At 36.0% G+C, this 14,536-nt stretch overlaps 3 protein-coding genes across 3 annotated transcripts; 2 read left to right on the top strand and 1 right to left on the bottom strand.

The window, feature by feature from the left end:
- The first annotated feature begins 422 nt into the window (after nt 1-422).
- Nucleotides 423-2,881, top strand: LOC103863504. Its single transcript, XM_009141250.3, has 10 exons — nt 423-856; nt 935-1,002; nt 1,090-1,160; nt 1,237-1,467; nt 1,582-1,745; nt 1,837-1,892; nt 1,986-2,038; nt 2,115-2,238; nt 2,334-2,431; nt 2,514-2,881. The coding sequence occupies exons 1-10, from the start codon at nt 570-572 to the stop codon at nt 2,583-2,585; spliced, it is 1,224 nt and encodes a 407-aa protein (XP_009139498.1). The 5' UTR covers nt 423-569; the 3' UTR covers nt 2,586-2,881.
- A 987-nt stretch (nt 2,882-3,868) lies between these two features.
- On the bottom strand, nt 3,869-4,700 carry LOC103863494 (protein GLUTAMINE DUMPER 2). The gene has a single exon (XM_009141242.3). It carries the CDS (start codon nt 4,586-4,588, stop codon nt 4,079-4,081), a length of 510 nt encoding a protein of 169 aa, XP_009139490.3. The 5' UTR covers nt 4,589-4,700; the 3' UTR covers nt 3,869-4,078.
- Nucleotides 4,701-10,309: 5,609 nt separating this feature from the next.
- Nucleotides 10,310-12,636, top strand: LOC103863483 (ABC transporter G family member 4). Its single transcript, XM_009141233.3, has one exon. It carries the CDS (start codon nt 10,762-10,764, stop codon nt 12,481-12,483), a length of 1,722 nt encoding a protein of 573 aa, XP_009139481.2. The 5' UTR covers nt 10,310-10,761; the 3' UTR covers nt 12,484-12,636.
- Nucleotides 12,637-14,536: the final 1,900 nt, after the last annotated feature.

The following is a 14,536-nucleotide window of genomic DNA, read 5'->3' as shown; positions in this document are numbered from 1 at the left end:
ATTCAAAAATAAGTCTTATTAAAAGCCATAAAATCAAAACTCCACTTATTTTCTTTTTCCATCACATATTTTATTGCTGATTGGTAAGAACTGTGAGTAGTTGTAGATTTATTTATTGTAACTTTGTAAAACTATATTTTTTGTTCTAGAAATAAAACTTTTTATAACATTTTTTAAAATTTCAGAAATATTTTTGCTTGAACTTTTTAAAAGAAAAGAATCATGATTGATTGACATGTATGGTTTTAAACTAAATTTTAACTTTTTAGAGCATCTACGGCTACAACCAATCACTCCCTACATTATTATACAAATTAAATCCCAGATTTTCTCTACTGTGTGATCAATTTGTCTAATGATAATCTATTCCAATTAACTAACTTTACTACTCATATAAATACTAGTAATATAAAGCCGTTTAAATAAAATAAAGTTTTGACAAAGAGTTAACAGGTGTCACCGTCACTGTTCCTTAGCGCCTCCGCAAATGGTAACGTCTCTCCGCCGTGGAAAAAAATGAGCGACTTTTTGTCAATTTCGCTAATCAAAAAGCTGTCTTTTACTTCCACATGATTGCCTCCTTCTCCACACTCCAAATCTCCATCCCAGATTCGATTCCTTCTTCTCCTCGATTTCTTCCGCTTGGTCAACACCAGCTCCAGCTCCGATTTCGCGCTCGACACAAGAATCTCGATCGTATGGAGTTGATGAAGCGCCTCGGAATCGGTTGCTTTGCGGCGAAGCATAGCACAAGGGAGGTGAAGACGGAGAAGGACAGCGGCGGAGAGGATCTGTTCGTGGAGTCTTCAGAGAAGCCGGATCACTTGGTGGTCATGGTGAACGGTATCATCGGAAGGTAAAGCATCTAACTTTGAAATGGGTTTCAGATTAGAGTCTTGTGGGGTTTAAAGAGTTTGACCGTATCATGATTTAGTTCGGCGGATTGGAAGTATGCGGCGGAGCAGTTCGTGAAGAAGTTCCCGGACAAAGTACTTGTGCACCGTGAGTGTTTTTTTTTTTAAACCTATAGTGATGGATAGGATAATGTTGTGATGAAGAAAGTTGTTGACTTTCGATGGAACTGAGCAGGTAGTGAGAGTAATAGTGCAACCTTGACGTTTGATGGTGTTGATATGATGGGTGAAAGGCTGGCTAATGAGGTATTTGGGAGTGTTGTTTCTCTTCTCTGCAACGTTGAGTGTGCTTATTTGCTTGTTGATGTTTTGTTTCTTTCAGGTTTTGTCTGTTATTAAGAACAGGAATGGGTTGAAGAAGATCTCGTTTGTGGCTCATTCGTTAGGAGGTCTTGTTGCAAGATATGCCGTAGGGAAGCTGTATGAAAAGCCTGGTGAAGCCAACTCTTCTGACTCTCCTTCAAAGGCCAAGAGCGGCGAAATAGCTGGGTTAGAACCTATGAACTTTATAACTTTCGCAACGCCTCATCTTGGTTCCAGGGGACATAGACAGGTGACTTGAAATTGATGATGTGTCTAGGTCTTATGTTTCTGTAAGGTCTGTGTAGAGATCAGAAGTTTCTGTGTGACATACTTACTCTTGTCTTCTGTTTTTCACTTCCTTCAGTTCCCGATTCTCTGTGGCCTTCCTTTTCTTGAAAGAACAGCATCCCAAACCGCACACTTGGCTGCTGGGAGGACCGGAAAGCATTTGTTTCTGGTGGACAATGATGATGGGAATCTCCCACTTCTTATCCGGATGGCTACTGATTCTTTTAACTTCAAATTCATGTAAATATGCTTCTGCCTCTCTGTGTTTTTCAATTGGTGACTTGCATATTGAGATGTGCACTACTCATATGCTACTTAATGACCTCAACAGATCGGCTTTAAATGCTTTCAAACGGCGTGTGGCTTATGCAAACGTGAACTTCGATTGTATCCTTTCCTGAATAAATCATTAGGTGAATGGTTTTTTCGCTTTTCTTTAGTTTTACAAGAGACAGTGTTTGCCTTTACTAGACTACACAGACATGGTTGGATGGAGGACATCTTCTATTCGCCGTCCAAATGAGCTCCCAAAGGTAATCCATTTACAACTTAATCTTATGCACAGTCTGGGATTTATCAGTAACCCTTGTTTATTGTCTCATCTTACAGCCAAATCTTCTAGCAACTGATCCAAACTATCCACACATTGTATATGTAGAACATGGAGATGTGGATAATGGTAGTTGCAAGTCAACCTCTACAGTAGTAAAAGATGAAAACACTGATCTTGAAGGTTTGTTTCTTCTTCACTTGACTCTGTATAGTCTTCTTTGTATTCGTAAGCGTCACAAACTTTACCCTCTCTTTTTTTTTTTGTGTGGAACATAGAGGAAATGCTACATGGGCTCGGTCAACTATCTTGGGAACGAGTAGATGTAAGCTTTCACAATAGCAAGCAACGATATGTAGCTCATAATACCATTCAGGTAAGTTTGATAATAGGTGTACTCTTAACGCATTGGTGTGTGTTTAAACAGCATCTTTACAGAATGGTTTTGGCATGTGTAGGTGAAGACATATTGGTTACATTCTGATGGTAAAGATGTCGTCTTTCACATGATGGATCATTTCTGTCTCTAGCCCCCAAACATTTTCATCCAACTGTTCACTCACACTGCAATTAAGTCAGCAATGTAAGAAGGTGGATAAGGATTACAAACTTCTCTCTTTTTTTTTGTTTGGTTTGGTTATTTGTATCATATGATGCTTACATTACATATCATGGTTAAGTTCTTGCGCCTTAACCTTTGTGGTTATTTGAAATGTATTATATTCTGTGCGAACGATGAATCTGTACAGATCTAGTCGTTCTTTTGTAAAACTTTTCGAGTTTTCATCCTACTCTTGACTCTTGTTAATATACAATCCTTGATGAAGAATGGATCTTGGACTAGTGACACTTGAGGGATAACTCCAATACGGTAAATCCGTAGTTCGATCTCGTTGATCACGAGATAATTTAACATTGCATTTCTGGGATCTACTGAATATTCGGTTGACCTCATTTGCACTGTAGTTAATTTTGAAAAGAAAAAAAAATCCTTGATGAAGTTGATGGTTTCTTTCTGTCTATCTGAAAACTAAACGATCTTGAATTAGATGTGATTTAGACTGGGTTTTGTCAAGATGACGGATCTATCCAGACTGGTCCTACTAAAGGCCCAAAGCTAACCTCTCTTCTGAGTAGAGTCCACGATATGTCTAGAGAATCTGTTGATGTCAAAGAGTTCACAAGACTTTAACACGGTTTCTTTAACCATTATTGTTTGCTTTTTTCAGTTGGGAACTCGTTTGTTTCATATGTTCACATAAACATAGTAAGAACTGGACAAGGAAAGGAAATGACGTACACGGTACACACGTGACACTACCAGTGTCTAATAGCCCTAGTCTAAAACAGTCGGTCAATTTAGTCGTTCTGTCGTTGTAGTCACTATTCACATTGTACTGGTTCTGTGGTTCATCCAAACTCCAAAGGATCATACTTTTTCTTTTTGTCCAGCGATAATGTTAGTACTCCTTCATTTCAGTGAAAGGTTATAATTAAAGATCATATATATTCCGAAAAATATAAATGTATTTAGGGCTATTTGTTCTTTTTTTTTAAATAAAACTTGATGATAGTTATCCATATACTATTTAGGAATCTGGGAGAAAGGTGCAAAGAGAGAATCATGAACCACTTCGGCTCGCCACAACGTTGACACAAACGTATCAAGATCAGCATAATATATGGCACATGTCGTTGTTGCTAGTTCCCTACATTTTTGTTCACTTGGCCGATTCTCTAGTAACGATCGAACTACCATCGGCATCGATCCAACGTAACTAAGTAATAATGATGTATGAAGACGAACAGCTCATAAGTATTAACTTAAGCATCAATTTTTCATTTAGTAGTTACTAATCATCTATTCAAGTTCTCATAAAATTTAATATGAAGCAAAGATTAAAAAGAAGTAAAACCACACGAATGATGCATAAACATCGTTTTAATCAGACAAAAATAATGAAATAAAACCCAGTTTTATCCCATCCGCTCCTCTAACGTCCGCGTAATGATTGTTCTGTTTTCAAGTTCCGGTGCTCTGCCGCAACACCTGATTACTACCAGCCTCTTCCTTGTGGTCACCACAAGTACAGCTTTGCTCAGACCGGTTCGCCGGCGTAGCCAGGTACGTGGGTTTGACGTCTCCTGCCATGATGACGAGAAACTTCTCTGGCAACTCTGTGGTCTTGGTCTTGTGAGTGTCCCCTTCGGGTTTGGCATCATCTCCGGCCTCGAGATCTCTCTCAGCCGAGCCAGTGAGTCGCCAGTAGGAACAAGCGAGAATGAGAAGAGAGAAGGCGATGAGGGCTAGCATGGCGGCCAAACCACCGAAGAGATAAGGAACCGGAGAGTGCCACGGCGAGTGTGGCACCACCATTGAAGAGCTATGATTGTTTCCTTCAGGATTTTGGTAGTATTGTCTTCCTTCCATTGTCTGCATGTGTTTGTTCAGAGTAAACAAAAGAAATGTTTTTTGTTTTTTAGTTTTAGTAATAAAGTGGTGTGGGAGAAAGGATTGTGTTGTGAGGGCCATTTATAGAAGATAGTAAGGGAATTATTGTTTAACGCATTGGATTGTGCATGACGTTTCACCTATTATGGTTATCTTTCTTAACTACATAGTATATGATAATCCTCTAGCATTTTCTGTAGCATTTCATTTTTTTATCGTCAGGGACAGAGGACCGACACGTAGCAACACGTGACTAGTCTGGATCACTTCTGTGGGATCAGGATACCTCTGTATAATTCAAAAAAAAAAAAATTCATGGGTTTTAGATTTTAAATCATACATCATTTATATTTTACTCTATATAGTATTACAAAACACATTTAAATGTGAAATTCTTAACAACATATATAACATACAATAACTGTATAGTACTATTTGGAATATATACTGGCTATGAAATGAAATGATAGAATCAGTAGAGTAATGGAGGTTGGGTTTGGAGTCAGCTTCCACCATGTTAAAGGAGGAAACGGATATTCCATTAGTTTCCAATCACTTCTCCATTTCCACATTCTTTCTCCTTTCTTCTTATTTTTCTTTGATTTATTCATTACTATTTTTATATTGTTCTTTGATGTGTCCACTAGTATTATGTTTAGTAAATATATATCATTAAGTAGAGTAAAAAGGAATTTCTAAGGCAAAACTTTTTTAAAGCATCCAAGCCAGCAATTGTTGAGACATTATAATATTCCAACCTAATTCCCCTCTTACATTAATCTATTGAGATAAACTATCATCTACATTTCTACCATTGTGCATATACACGCACATACACAACAAAAGTTGTGGTGGAGATTATCTACATTTCTGTAATTGTATAGAGTATATATTAACTTTGTAATTTAGAAGATTAAATCTTTAGAATTTAATGGTTTCCTTTACTATTGGAACTGAACCTAACAAGTTTAGTTTCCGTATAACGTTCCATGATCCAACTAGAATTCCCCGATTAAATTTGTGCTTATGCATGAATCTTAGGGAATCATATTCTCGTTATATAGGCACGTTACATGTGAAGATAATATAAAATAATTTAGACCTAGGAGGCCATTAGTTCCCGAACAAATTAATAATTGGAAGTAATCATCGATTAAGTGCAAGTTTCTATTCTTTTTCCAGTAATTATCCTGCTATAGTGGTTTAAACCAATCAGAATACGTTTATTTGAAAGTGATGGGGGCTTCAGGTCTGTTCGTGGTGAACAACTAGAATACCCCTTTTTGTGATTTTCAACAAAGCAGAATACTTGCATTCTTTACATTAGTTTTAGGTAACAATTTGTGTAAAAATTCACCAAAATTTAATTTTCTTTTTCTAATATACATGATTTTTTGGGAATATCTTAAAAATACACAAACAAATCACTGATCTCAGGTTAATGTTAAGACGCACCGTCGTTCTTGTATTTACACACTCAATTTAGCGGGGGGTTAACAAAATCAGTAACATCGATGACTGTTAACCAACGCTTCATTTGAATGTCTATTTTTAAGTTAGCTAATAACACAGTTGAATGTGAAGTCATTTGATATAGGGGTTATTGTTAATAGAGTTAACGACTTCTAAAACTTTGTTAACGTTGTCAAATCAATGGGACAAGGCACAAACACTATGATGCGTCTGAATATCAAATGTCAAAAACATAATGAGGATGAGGAAATATCTCTAGAAATGTATGTGTTATCCTCATTGACATTGTGAATAAGATATGCAAGAGATATGAATGTGGGATCCGCTCGCCTAGTTTCTTAAAACAAAGGTAACAATTAATATACATGTGTTTCTCCTTTTTCTTTTTAATTGGAGAGACAAATGAATTTTATAAATAAAATATCATGAGATAATCATTAGAAAATGAACGGTTCAATTCTCTTTAAACACCAAAAGTTAATTAAATTACTAAATTATGATAATACATTGTTGAGATTAGAACCTTACTGAAAAACTACATCAGTGTGGGTGTTCTAAGACAACTTCTAAAAAACAGATTAGTGGATTTGAGAATGTATCTAACTGAAATGGATAAGAGTATCATCACTTGTCACTAAAATACTATATGCCATTACAGAGCATCTATCTTTATGGAGCTATGATGATTGATGACCTATAGAATGCAACAAATAATTTCATTATTGCATGCCTCCCATTAGTTACTTACAAATTCTAGAAAGAATACTTTACTAATGCCTCCCAGTAGTTACTTATAAAATAATCAAGATTTGCTCTAAAGAAAAAAAAAGAGAGAAGATATGGTAATAAAATAAGGTCTATTAAAGAAAAACACTCAAATTCTGCTTTAAACTTGAAAAATTGTTAGAAATACCACAAGTGAAATACCACTTTTCAAAAATACCACCAATCAAAAAATATACTAACATTTGGAAAAAAAAACGACAACCATAATCAGTGTTTATTCATATTAGTAATTAATTTTACCATTTTTTGGGTGACATACACATGCTATAAAATGGCAATATGGTACATTTATTCATTAAATCTGCATGCTCATGCCACATGAACATATTATATATTCTGTATACCATCAACTCAGTATATAACATATATATATATAGAAATGTATATTTATTTTGGATTATATGTGTAATGTAATGTACCAAACACCAAAAATTTGAAAATATCAGATGTTTCAAATAATAAACTTCCGTGGGAGTTAGTTTATAGAAGTGTTAATTCTAAAAAAAAAACGATATAGAAGGGTGTATAAACTGAGTATATGTGAAGGGAATAACACGTCGGTGAGAAGAAACAAAGAGTAAGATACAAAACAGAGCAATATATAAGTTATGTTTTTCATTTCCATGACATGATTCATGAAGAACCTGTAAAAAGAAAAAGAAAAGTTGGAGGAATAAAGAGGGAATAGTAGTAAAGCAAGAGGGTGTAACCTCGTGAGAGAGGAAATGTGATACTATTGTGAACGGGGACCAGCAGCTGTGGGAACCCACGCTTGGAGGATGGTTAGGCTTTTAGTCGAGACGTCCTTATCGCCCAGCACCCTGGCCTGGTCCATCCTCCTCCATTGTCGGCCTTTGCTCATTGTAATTTACCCACACATTCATTTGTCCATTCAGATATTTTTAGGTTTCGGGTAATAACTAATAACAGTATAACACTATTCACTCTAGTACGGCTAGGTCAACCGGTTAGAGGAATATTAATTTAGTGTTCAGTTACCAGATCAGAATATGAGTTATAGGCAGGTCAGCCACATGGTTCGTCTACACTTTGATTTGAAACCACAGAAGCAGATAAAACATGTTAAATGATAACTTGTTTCCGATGGAATTTGTTATATAAGGGATCAGAATCTATGCATGTGAGCATGTCCCCGATTGTTGTTTGCACCAGTTTTTTTTTCCTCGGTTGTTTGAAGCCTTTCTTACATATAGACAAGATTTGATCCACATTTAATTTCTTGCGTTCAAATGGGCTTATATCTTATTTCCAAAGGTCCACTAATGTTAATTCATTGTTTTTTTTTGTTCAACAAATCTGTTCTGGCCTGTGGCAGGTTGCTTTTGTACCAGTTAAGGGGATTTGAAATAAACTCAGTTTACGACCCAAAACTGTTAGAAACCTAAGATATACCCAAATATGTTTGTCTTTTTTTCTTTCTTCAGCCTGCATTTACTGTGTAGGATAGGCATCACACAGTTATCCAGAACTAAAGAATCGAGCCAAAAATGAAGCTTGGTTCGGGTTTATATCATATCAATTACCCAAGCCAATCTTATATTTCTAAAGCCAAAAAACTAAAACCAAATCGGAATCAAACCGAGAACCGAATAGATATCTAAATTTTTATAATATAGTTTATATACTTATAAATATTAACTACTAGATGATAACTCGTACTTTGTGCAGGGTGAAATACCTGAAATAATGACATGTTTGTAATTTAAAACCAATAATATGTTTACAATTTTTTTTCTACATATAGGAACATGTTCAATTTTTAATAAAGCATAAACATGATACAGAATATTAAGGGGGTGATTGGTAGTTGTTGTAGGTGTTGTCCACAACCCTATTTATTTCTACAGCACCAAATTGAGAGAAATCAAGCTTTAATTTTTTTTTTTGAAACCACAGCTCTTAAAATAACCTACAGCTGTACAAATGCTCTGCAGAGCCAAATATTCAAAGCAATTTTTTAATGCTTTCCATAAAATTCTATAGCAATAAAATGTTAAGCCACAACAAAAAAGTCTACATATTTTTTTCTATATCAAAATTTTTAAAGCTACAGTCATTACCAATCGGACTCTAAATAATGTTTCTTGTTGTTTTTATTTTAGTGATTTGATGGTGGTAGTTGTTTAAAAATGTGTTTGATTTTTTGTTTACCTCATCATAATTAATTTTACGTTTACAAAAAAACATAATATAATTATAAATTCAATTTTATTCAGCCCAATTTATAGATTCTTGAAATATATGTTAAGCCTAAAACGAATTCAAATAGGCTGAACTAAAATCATATAACCTTCTATTTTATAGCTTGACAGAATCGAAATGAGTCTCTGTTGGCAAAGAGAAAAAAAAAAAGAGAATAGGTTATGCAACCAAATTTCGCTCAAACTATTTTGTAGCATTATATATACAAATACGTAAAATTTTCAGGAAACTCTTTGGTTTCATATTCTTCCTTTTCCAGTCTTTTTTTTTCCATAAAATTAATTCCATTTTTATTTCTTTCTTAATACATTACATCAAAAGAAAGAGTTAATGTTTATTTATTTCCATATTAGAATTTGATGATATATAGTAAAGTATTGAGTGGTCCATTTAATGTCACTTTTTAATAATCATATTAAGTTCAGTCTAATTAAGAAAAAAAACTGAAGAGCTCTCTCAACTTGACATATAAGCATGCTTTTCAATGTTGTTATTTAACTAATGCTCCAAGATTAATATATAGGGGATATTTAATCTTAAAATAACCAAATAACAATAAATTATTATTTATAAACTGAAATACCAAAAAAAAAAACTGAATTACCAGAATAGCTTTTATTTGAAATATTTAAAATTATCCAAAAACTAAAAAATCTGATACTTAATCCAAAAAACCTTAAAATTTTATTTTTTTTATCTGAATTAAGGGAAAAACAGAACCAAGAAGCAAATGTACAAGGCTGATGTAGGGTTGGACCTGCCTATAACCCAAATAAACTCAGTTTATGGCCCCCTTCACATCATTAAGGGTGTGACTGATGACCCCAAGGGAATGAGGAGAACATTGTATTCTTTAACATTTCTTAAACTTTTTATCATTCATAAGGAACATATTTTCCTTTTCATTCCTCTTCATTCCTTTGATTGTAGAGAATTATATAACAAATCAATTTCTCATTAATTTTGTAAGGAACCAACATTCTTCATCATTCCTAAAATTTTATTCCTACACATTATTTTCCTATCTATTCCTATTGTTCCTACAATGGTTACCAATCACACCTTCAGTATATCTTATCTATTATAGAAGTGGTTTGGGGAATCGACTGCGTGATGTGCAATTTCCCTGTGTACTAATAATACAATGGCACGAGAGAGAGAGAGAGAGAGAGAGAGAGAGAGAGAGAGAGAGAGAGAGAGAGAGAGAGAGAGAGAGAGAGAGAGAGAGAGAGAGAGAGAGAGAGAGAGAGAGAGAGAGAGAGACATAGAAAAACCCGTGACCTTTACCTGCATTCCCCTTTAGATTCCCCCTCTCATTTCCTCAACAATATTCACTATGACAAACACATTTAGTTTATCTTTACATGTTTATTAAATGTGTATATATGATCAAAACGAAGGTTTAAATGTGTATATATGTAACTGTAACCATGCTTCTTTATATAAACGAGAGTATATGGATTTTCGTTTCATTAATAAATCCATTTTCATATGGATAATCATCTCTAATGATCTCTTCTCTGATATATTACTTGTCTCGGCACCGCATCGTTGTTACATCACCACCTAGCCACGACTACGTCGATGAGTTCAATGTAACTCAATATCATAAATGACAGCAAAAGACAATACTTCAACGCAAACAGACAAAAAGGTTTAAATATTTGTCAGCTTCATATGAAAATAAAAAACCATTCCAAACTCAAACATCCATAAATTCTCATTGTACAACACTCTCTTTCATTCTCCTACTTGTAAACATATCTCCCTAGATGGAATCAAATACTCTAACCACCTCTTCCATCTCCTACACCAAACCTCTTCCACCGCTCTTCCCAACGGCGGAGCCATCTTCTTACATCCTCCGCAACATCTCCCTCACCTCTCATCCTTCCCAAATCCTCGCCATCGTTGGCCCTAGCGGTGCCGGAAAATCAACTCTTCTCGACATCCTCGCCGCAAGAACCTCCCCAACCTCAGGCTCAATCCTCGTCAACTCTCTTCCCATCAACCCTTCTTCTTACCGCAAAATCTCTTCCTACGTTCCTCAGCACGACGCCTTCTTCCCTCTCCTCACCGTCTCCGAGACTTTCACTTTCTCCGCATCCCTATTGCTCTCAAAAAGCCCATCAGAAACCTCCAATGCCGTTGCTTCTCTCTTACAAGAACTCAACCTAACGCATCTTGCACATACAAGACTCGGTCAAGGCCTATCCGGTGGTGAGCTAAGAAGGGTTTCTATTGGTCTAAGTCTTCTCCACGATCCGGGCTTCTTACTCCTGGACGAACCCACTTCCGGTTTAGACAGTAAATCAGCTTTCGACGTTGTTCAGATCCTCAAGTCCGTTGCCACGTCACGACAAAGGACCGTGATCTTGTCCATACATCAACCTAGCTTCAAGATTTTGTTTCTCATCGACCGCTTGTTACTTCTTTCCAAAGGAAGCGTTGTATATCACGGAAGGCTTGATTTGCTCGAAGGTTTCTTGCTCTCCAAGGGATTCACGGTTCCTCCTCAGCTAAACTCACTCGAGTACGCTATGGAGATACTTCAAAACCTCCATGATCCGTACGAGAACGCCGACATTGTTCTCCCTGGCCCTCAAGAGCCTCAAAAGCAGAACACAAAACAAATCTATAGAAGCTCGAGGATCACTGAAGTAACCCTACTTTCTAGAAGATTCTGGAAGATCATATACCGCACAAGGCAGCTGCTTCTTACCAACATCTTAGAAGCTCTTATAGTTGGTCTTGTCTTAGGCACTATCTACCTCAACATTGGAACTGGCAAAGCAGGAATCGAGAAGCGGTTCGGTCTTTTTGCCTTCACCCTCACGTTCCTCTTATCATCCACCACACAAACCCTACCAATATTCATCGATGAACGTCCCATTCTTCTCCGAGAAACCTCGAGTGGACTCTACAGACTCTCCTCTCACATTCTCGCAAACACATTGGTTTTCTTGCCTTACTTGCTCCTCATCGCAATCATCTACTCTGTCTCTCTTTACTTCCTTGTAGGTCTCTGCCTTTCGTGGCAAGCTTTTGCCTACTTTGTCCTTGTGATATGGATCATTGTCCTGATGGCAAACTCATTCGTGCTTTTCTTGAGCTCTCTTGCACCTAACTATATCGCTGGAACATCGCTAGTGACCGTTCTTCTCGCGGCTTTCTTCTTGTTCTCTGGTTACTTCATCTCTAAGGAGAGTCTTCCTAAGTACTGGCTGTTCATGTACTTCTTTTCGATGTATAAATACGCGTTGGACTCGCTTCTGATAAATGAGTACTCGTGTCTGGCCAATAAATGCCTTGTCTGGTTTGGGGAAGGCGATGTGAAAGGCTGCTTGCTTACTGGAGGTGACGTGTTGGACAAGAAAGGGCTTGATGAGAGACAGAGATGGACTAATGTTTATGTGTTGTTAGGGTTCTTCGTACTATATCGTCTTTTGTGTTTTCTTGTTCTACTCAAAAGGGTTTCAAGTTCCAGGAGATGATTTTTCTGTTATCATTTTTTTTGCTTAATTTATGTAAGGGTTTTTTCTTGTTACTTCAGACTTCATGGTATACATACACAAAGAGGCAATTTATTGATGGAATAGTTAAATTGTAAATTCCATTATCTACAATATTTCCTTTCGTTTTGTTCACTGTCTTGTTTTGTGTTTGTAAAACAAGTATCAATCTCTAGGTTACCTAGTAAATATACGAATACCAAGAGGTCCACCTAATGTCACGAGTGTGATTGACTCATTAACCACTTCAATAATGATGGTATCAATCATACTCGATAGAGAGAGAGAAAGCTTACGTTGGGGCAAGGAATAATAGAGAGAATCAATTGGATTAAGAGATGGGGAGAGCCATGTTCGTGTATATTAGCTTGGACAAAAAAAAAGAGATCGTCACGGGTCCACATGATCGTCATTTTCTCTGAAAAGCAACACTAGTTTATTGTTCTTAGAGTATGTACAAAACAACACTTATTAGCAATTCTCACTTTTGATTTGGATTCAAGATCTTGACCTCCATTCAGCTATTTTGCGTTAGTTTACTTATATTGTTCTATTTTACTTGGCGTACTTTAACTAATGTTTATTTTCATCTATTACTGCTGTAGATCCTGGACTTTACTTTGGGACAATCATACTTATTGCCTCCCGCTATCCAAAAAAAACTGAGCTATTTTGTTTTTGGTCAGCAAGGACGTATTGGTTAACAAGGAGGAATTCATGATGTTGACAAAAATGAAAGACGAATATAAGTGTGATTTATTATATGGTCAAGTTGACATACAAAAGGCTGCTTTCTCGTTTGTATTCGTGAGTTCACGGACATGCATGTTTCATTGGTCGTCCGTGAACTACTTTCTCCGAATCTCATTTTTGTTTAACAACAATTTTTGTCTGCGCCAAGCTGGCTTTCTGACTTGATCACAACTCAAATCCTTTTTTTTATTACTACTTTTAAGAGGCTAACTATACAAAACTTAAATCTCAAAACTCAAAGGACAAAGGTGTACCATGCTTTGATCTCAGAGTTGGAGAGCTTGAATTCAAATCAAGAACAGGGTACATGTGTTGGGGACGGTATCAGGTTTTCTAAGAGCAACATTAACGGTTACAACCCTACTAAAGTTTTTAAAAAATAATAATAATAATACTATTTTAAAGATTTAGTTATGTAAAACCAATTAAAACCTCTGTTTGGAACTACGCTAGGTGCTAGTCGGGCGGTAACCCTGGACATATCGAGTTACCGAAAAATTAGGGAGTACTCGGAAATTACGCGGAGCCTAGTTTTAAATACACTTTAATAAATTTATAATATATTTGGCTAATTTTAAACATGATGATACAAGTTCTTAGTCATAATTGTATTTTAATTATAATTATTTAGTAATAAATAATTACACAAAATCTGTCAATAATGAGTAAAAGTTAATCAACCGTGTTTTAATTTACACGGACGGGAAAAAAAACTTAGGCGGTTAACGCGGGAATAGGCGGTCAACACGGAAATTAAGCGGTCTTACGCGGATAAACGCCTGGCTACACCGATTTGGGCATAATCATTGCGGTCAACCTCCGAACAGTGCCTAGACGGCCGTGTTTTCGAACATGGATTAAAACATTATTAGACTGACATGTGTCATCGATTCTTAAAAATCATGGGTTTAGAGCATGATTATTGGAGGGTTCTTATGGTGGGGTTCTTAGTTTTTTTAGTTAAAAGTTAAGAGACGAGTTCTTATATTCCGTTAAGAACCTCACCCTAAAAAGCTCCCAATAATCATGCTTTTAGAACTTTTTGACTTTCTCTTTCCAAGTTTATTTATTTCTTATCAGCAAACTAGTGACTTGCGTTAACATATATTATGCATTACCAAGATCTAATTTCGGACACTATGAGTATGTATGGTATGGACTTCTAATTTTCTAGTCATTCAAAGAAATACTTTGCCAAGGTCCAAAGGGAAGTATGTAGCTCCATCATTAATCATGATAATGTTACAATAGTACATACTTAAAGAAAATTCGTACGTCAAAT

This window comes from Brassica rapa, chromosome A01, assembly GCF_000309985.2.
Source record: "Brassica rapa cultivar Chiifu-401-42 chromosome A01, CAAS_Brap_v3.01, whole genome shotgun sequence".
NCBI lineage: Eukaryota > Viridiplantae > Streptophyta > Magnoliopsida > Brassicales > Brassicaceae > Brassica > Brassica rapa.
Note: the sequence above shows the minus strand (reverse complement) of the source record. Positions and strands in the feature narration are given on the sequence as shown.

Coding starts and splice junctions, on each gene's coding strand:
- LOC103863504 (XM_009141250.3), top strand. CDS start 570: ATGATTGCCTCCTTCTCCACACTCCAAATCTCCATCCCAGATTCGATT. Junction 1,468..1,581: donor GTTCCAGGGGACATAGACAG/GTGACTTGAAAT, acceptor CACTTCCTTCAG/TTCCCGATTCTCTGTGGCCT. Junction 2,239..2,333: donor TGAAAACACTGATCTTGAAG/GTTTGTTTCTTC, acceptor TGTGGAACATAG/AGGAAATGCTACATGGGCTC.
- LOC103863494 (XM_009141242.3), bottom strand. CDS start 4,588: ATGGCCCTCACAACACAATCCTTTCTCCCACACCACTTTATTACTAAA.
- LOC103863483 (XM_009141233.3), top strand. CDS start 10,762: ATGGAATCAAATACTCTAACCACCTCTTCCATCTCCTACACCAAACCT.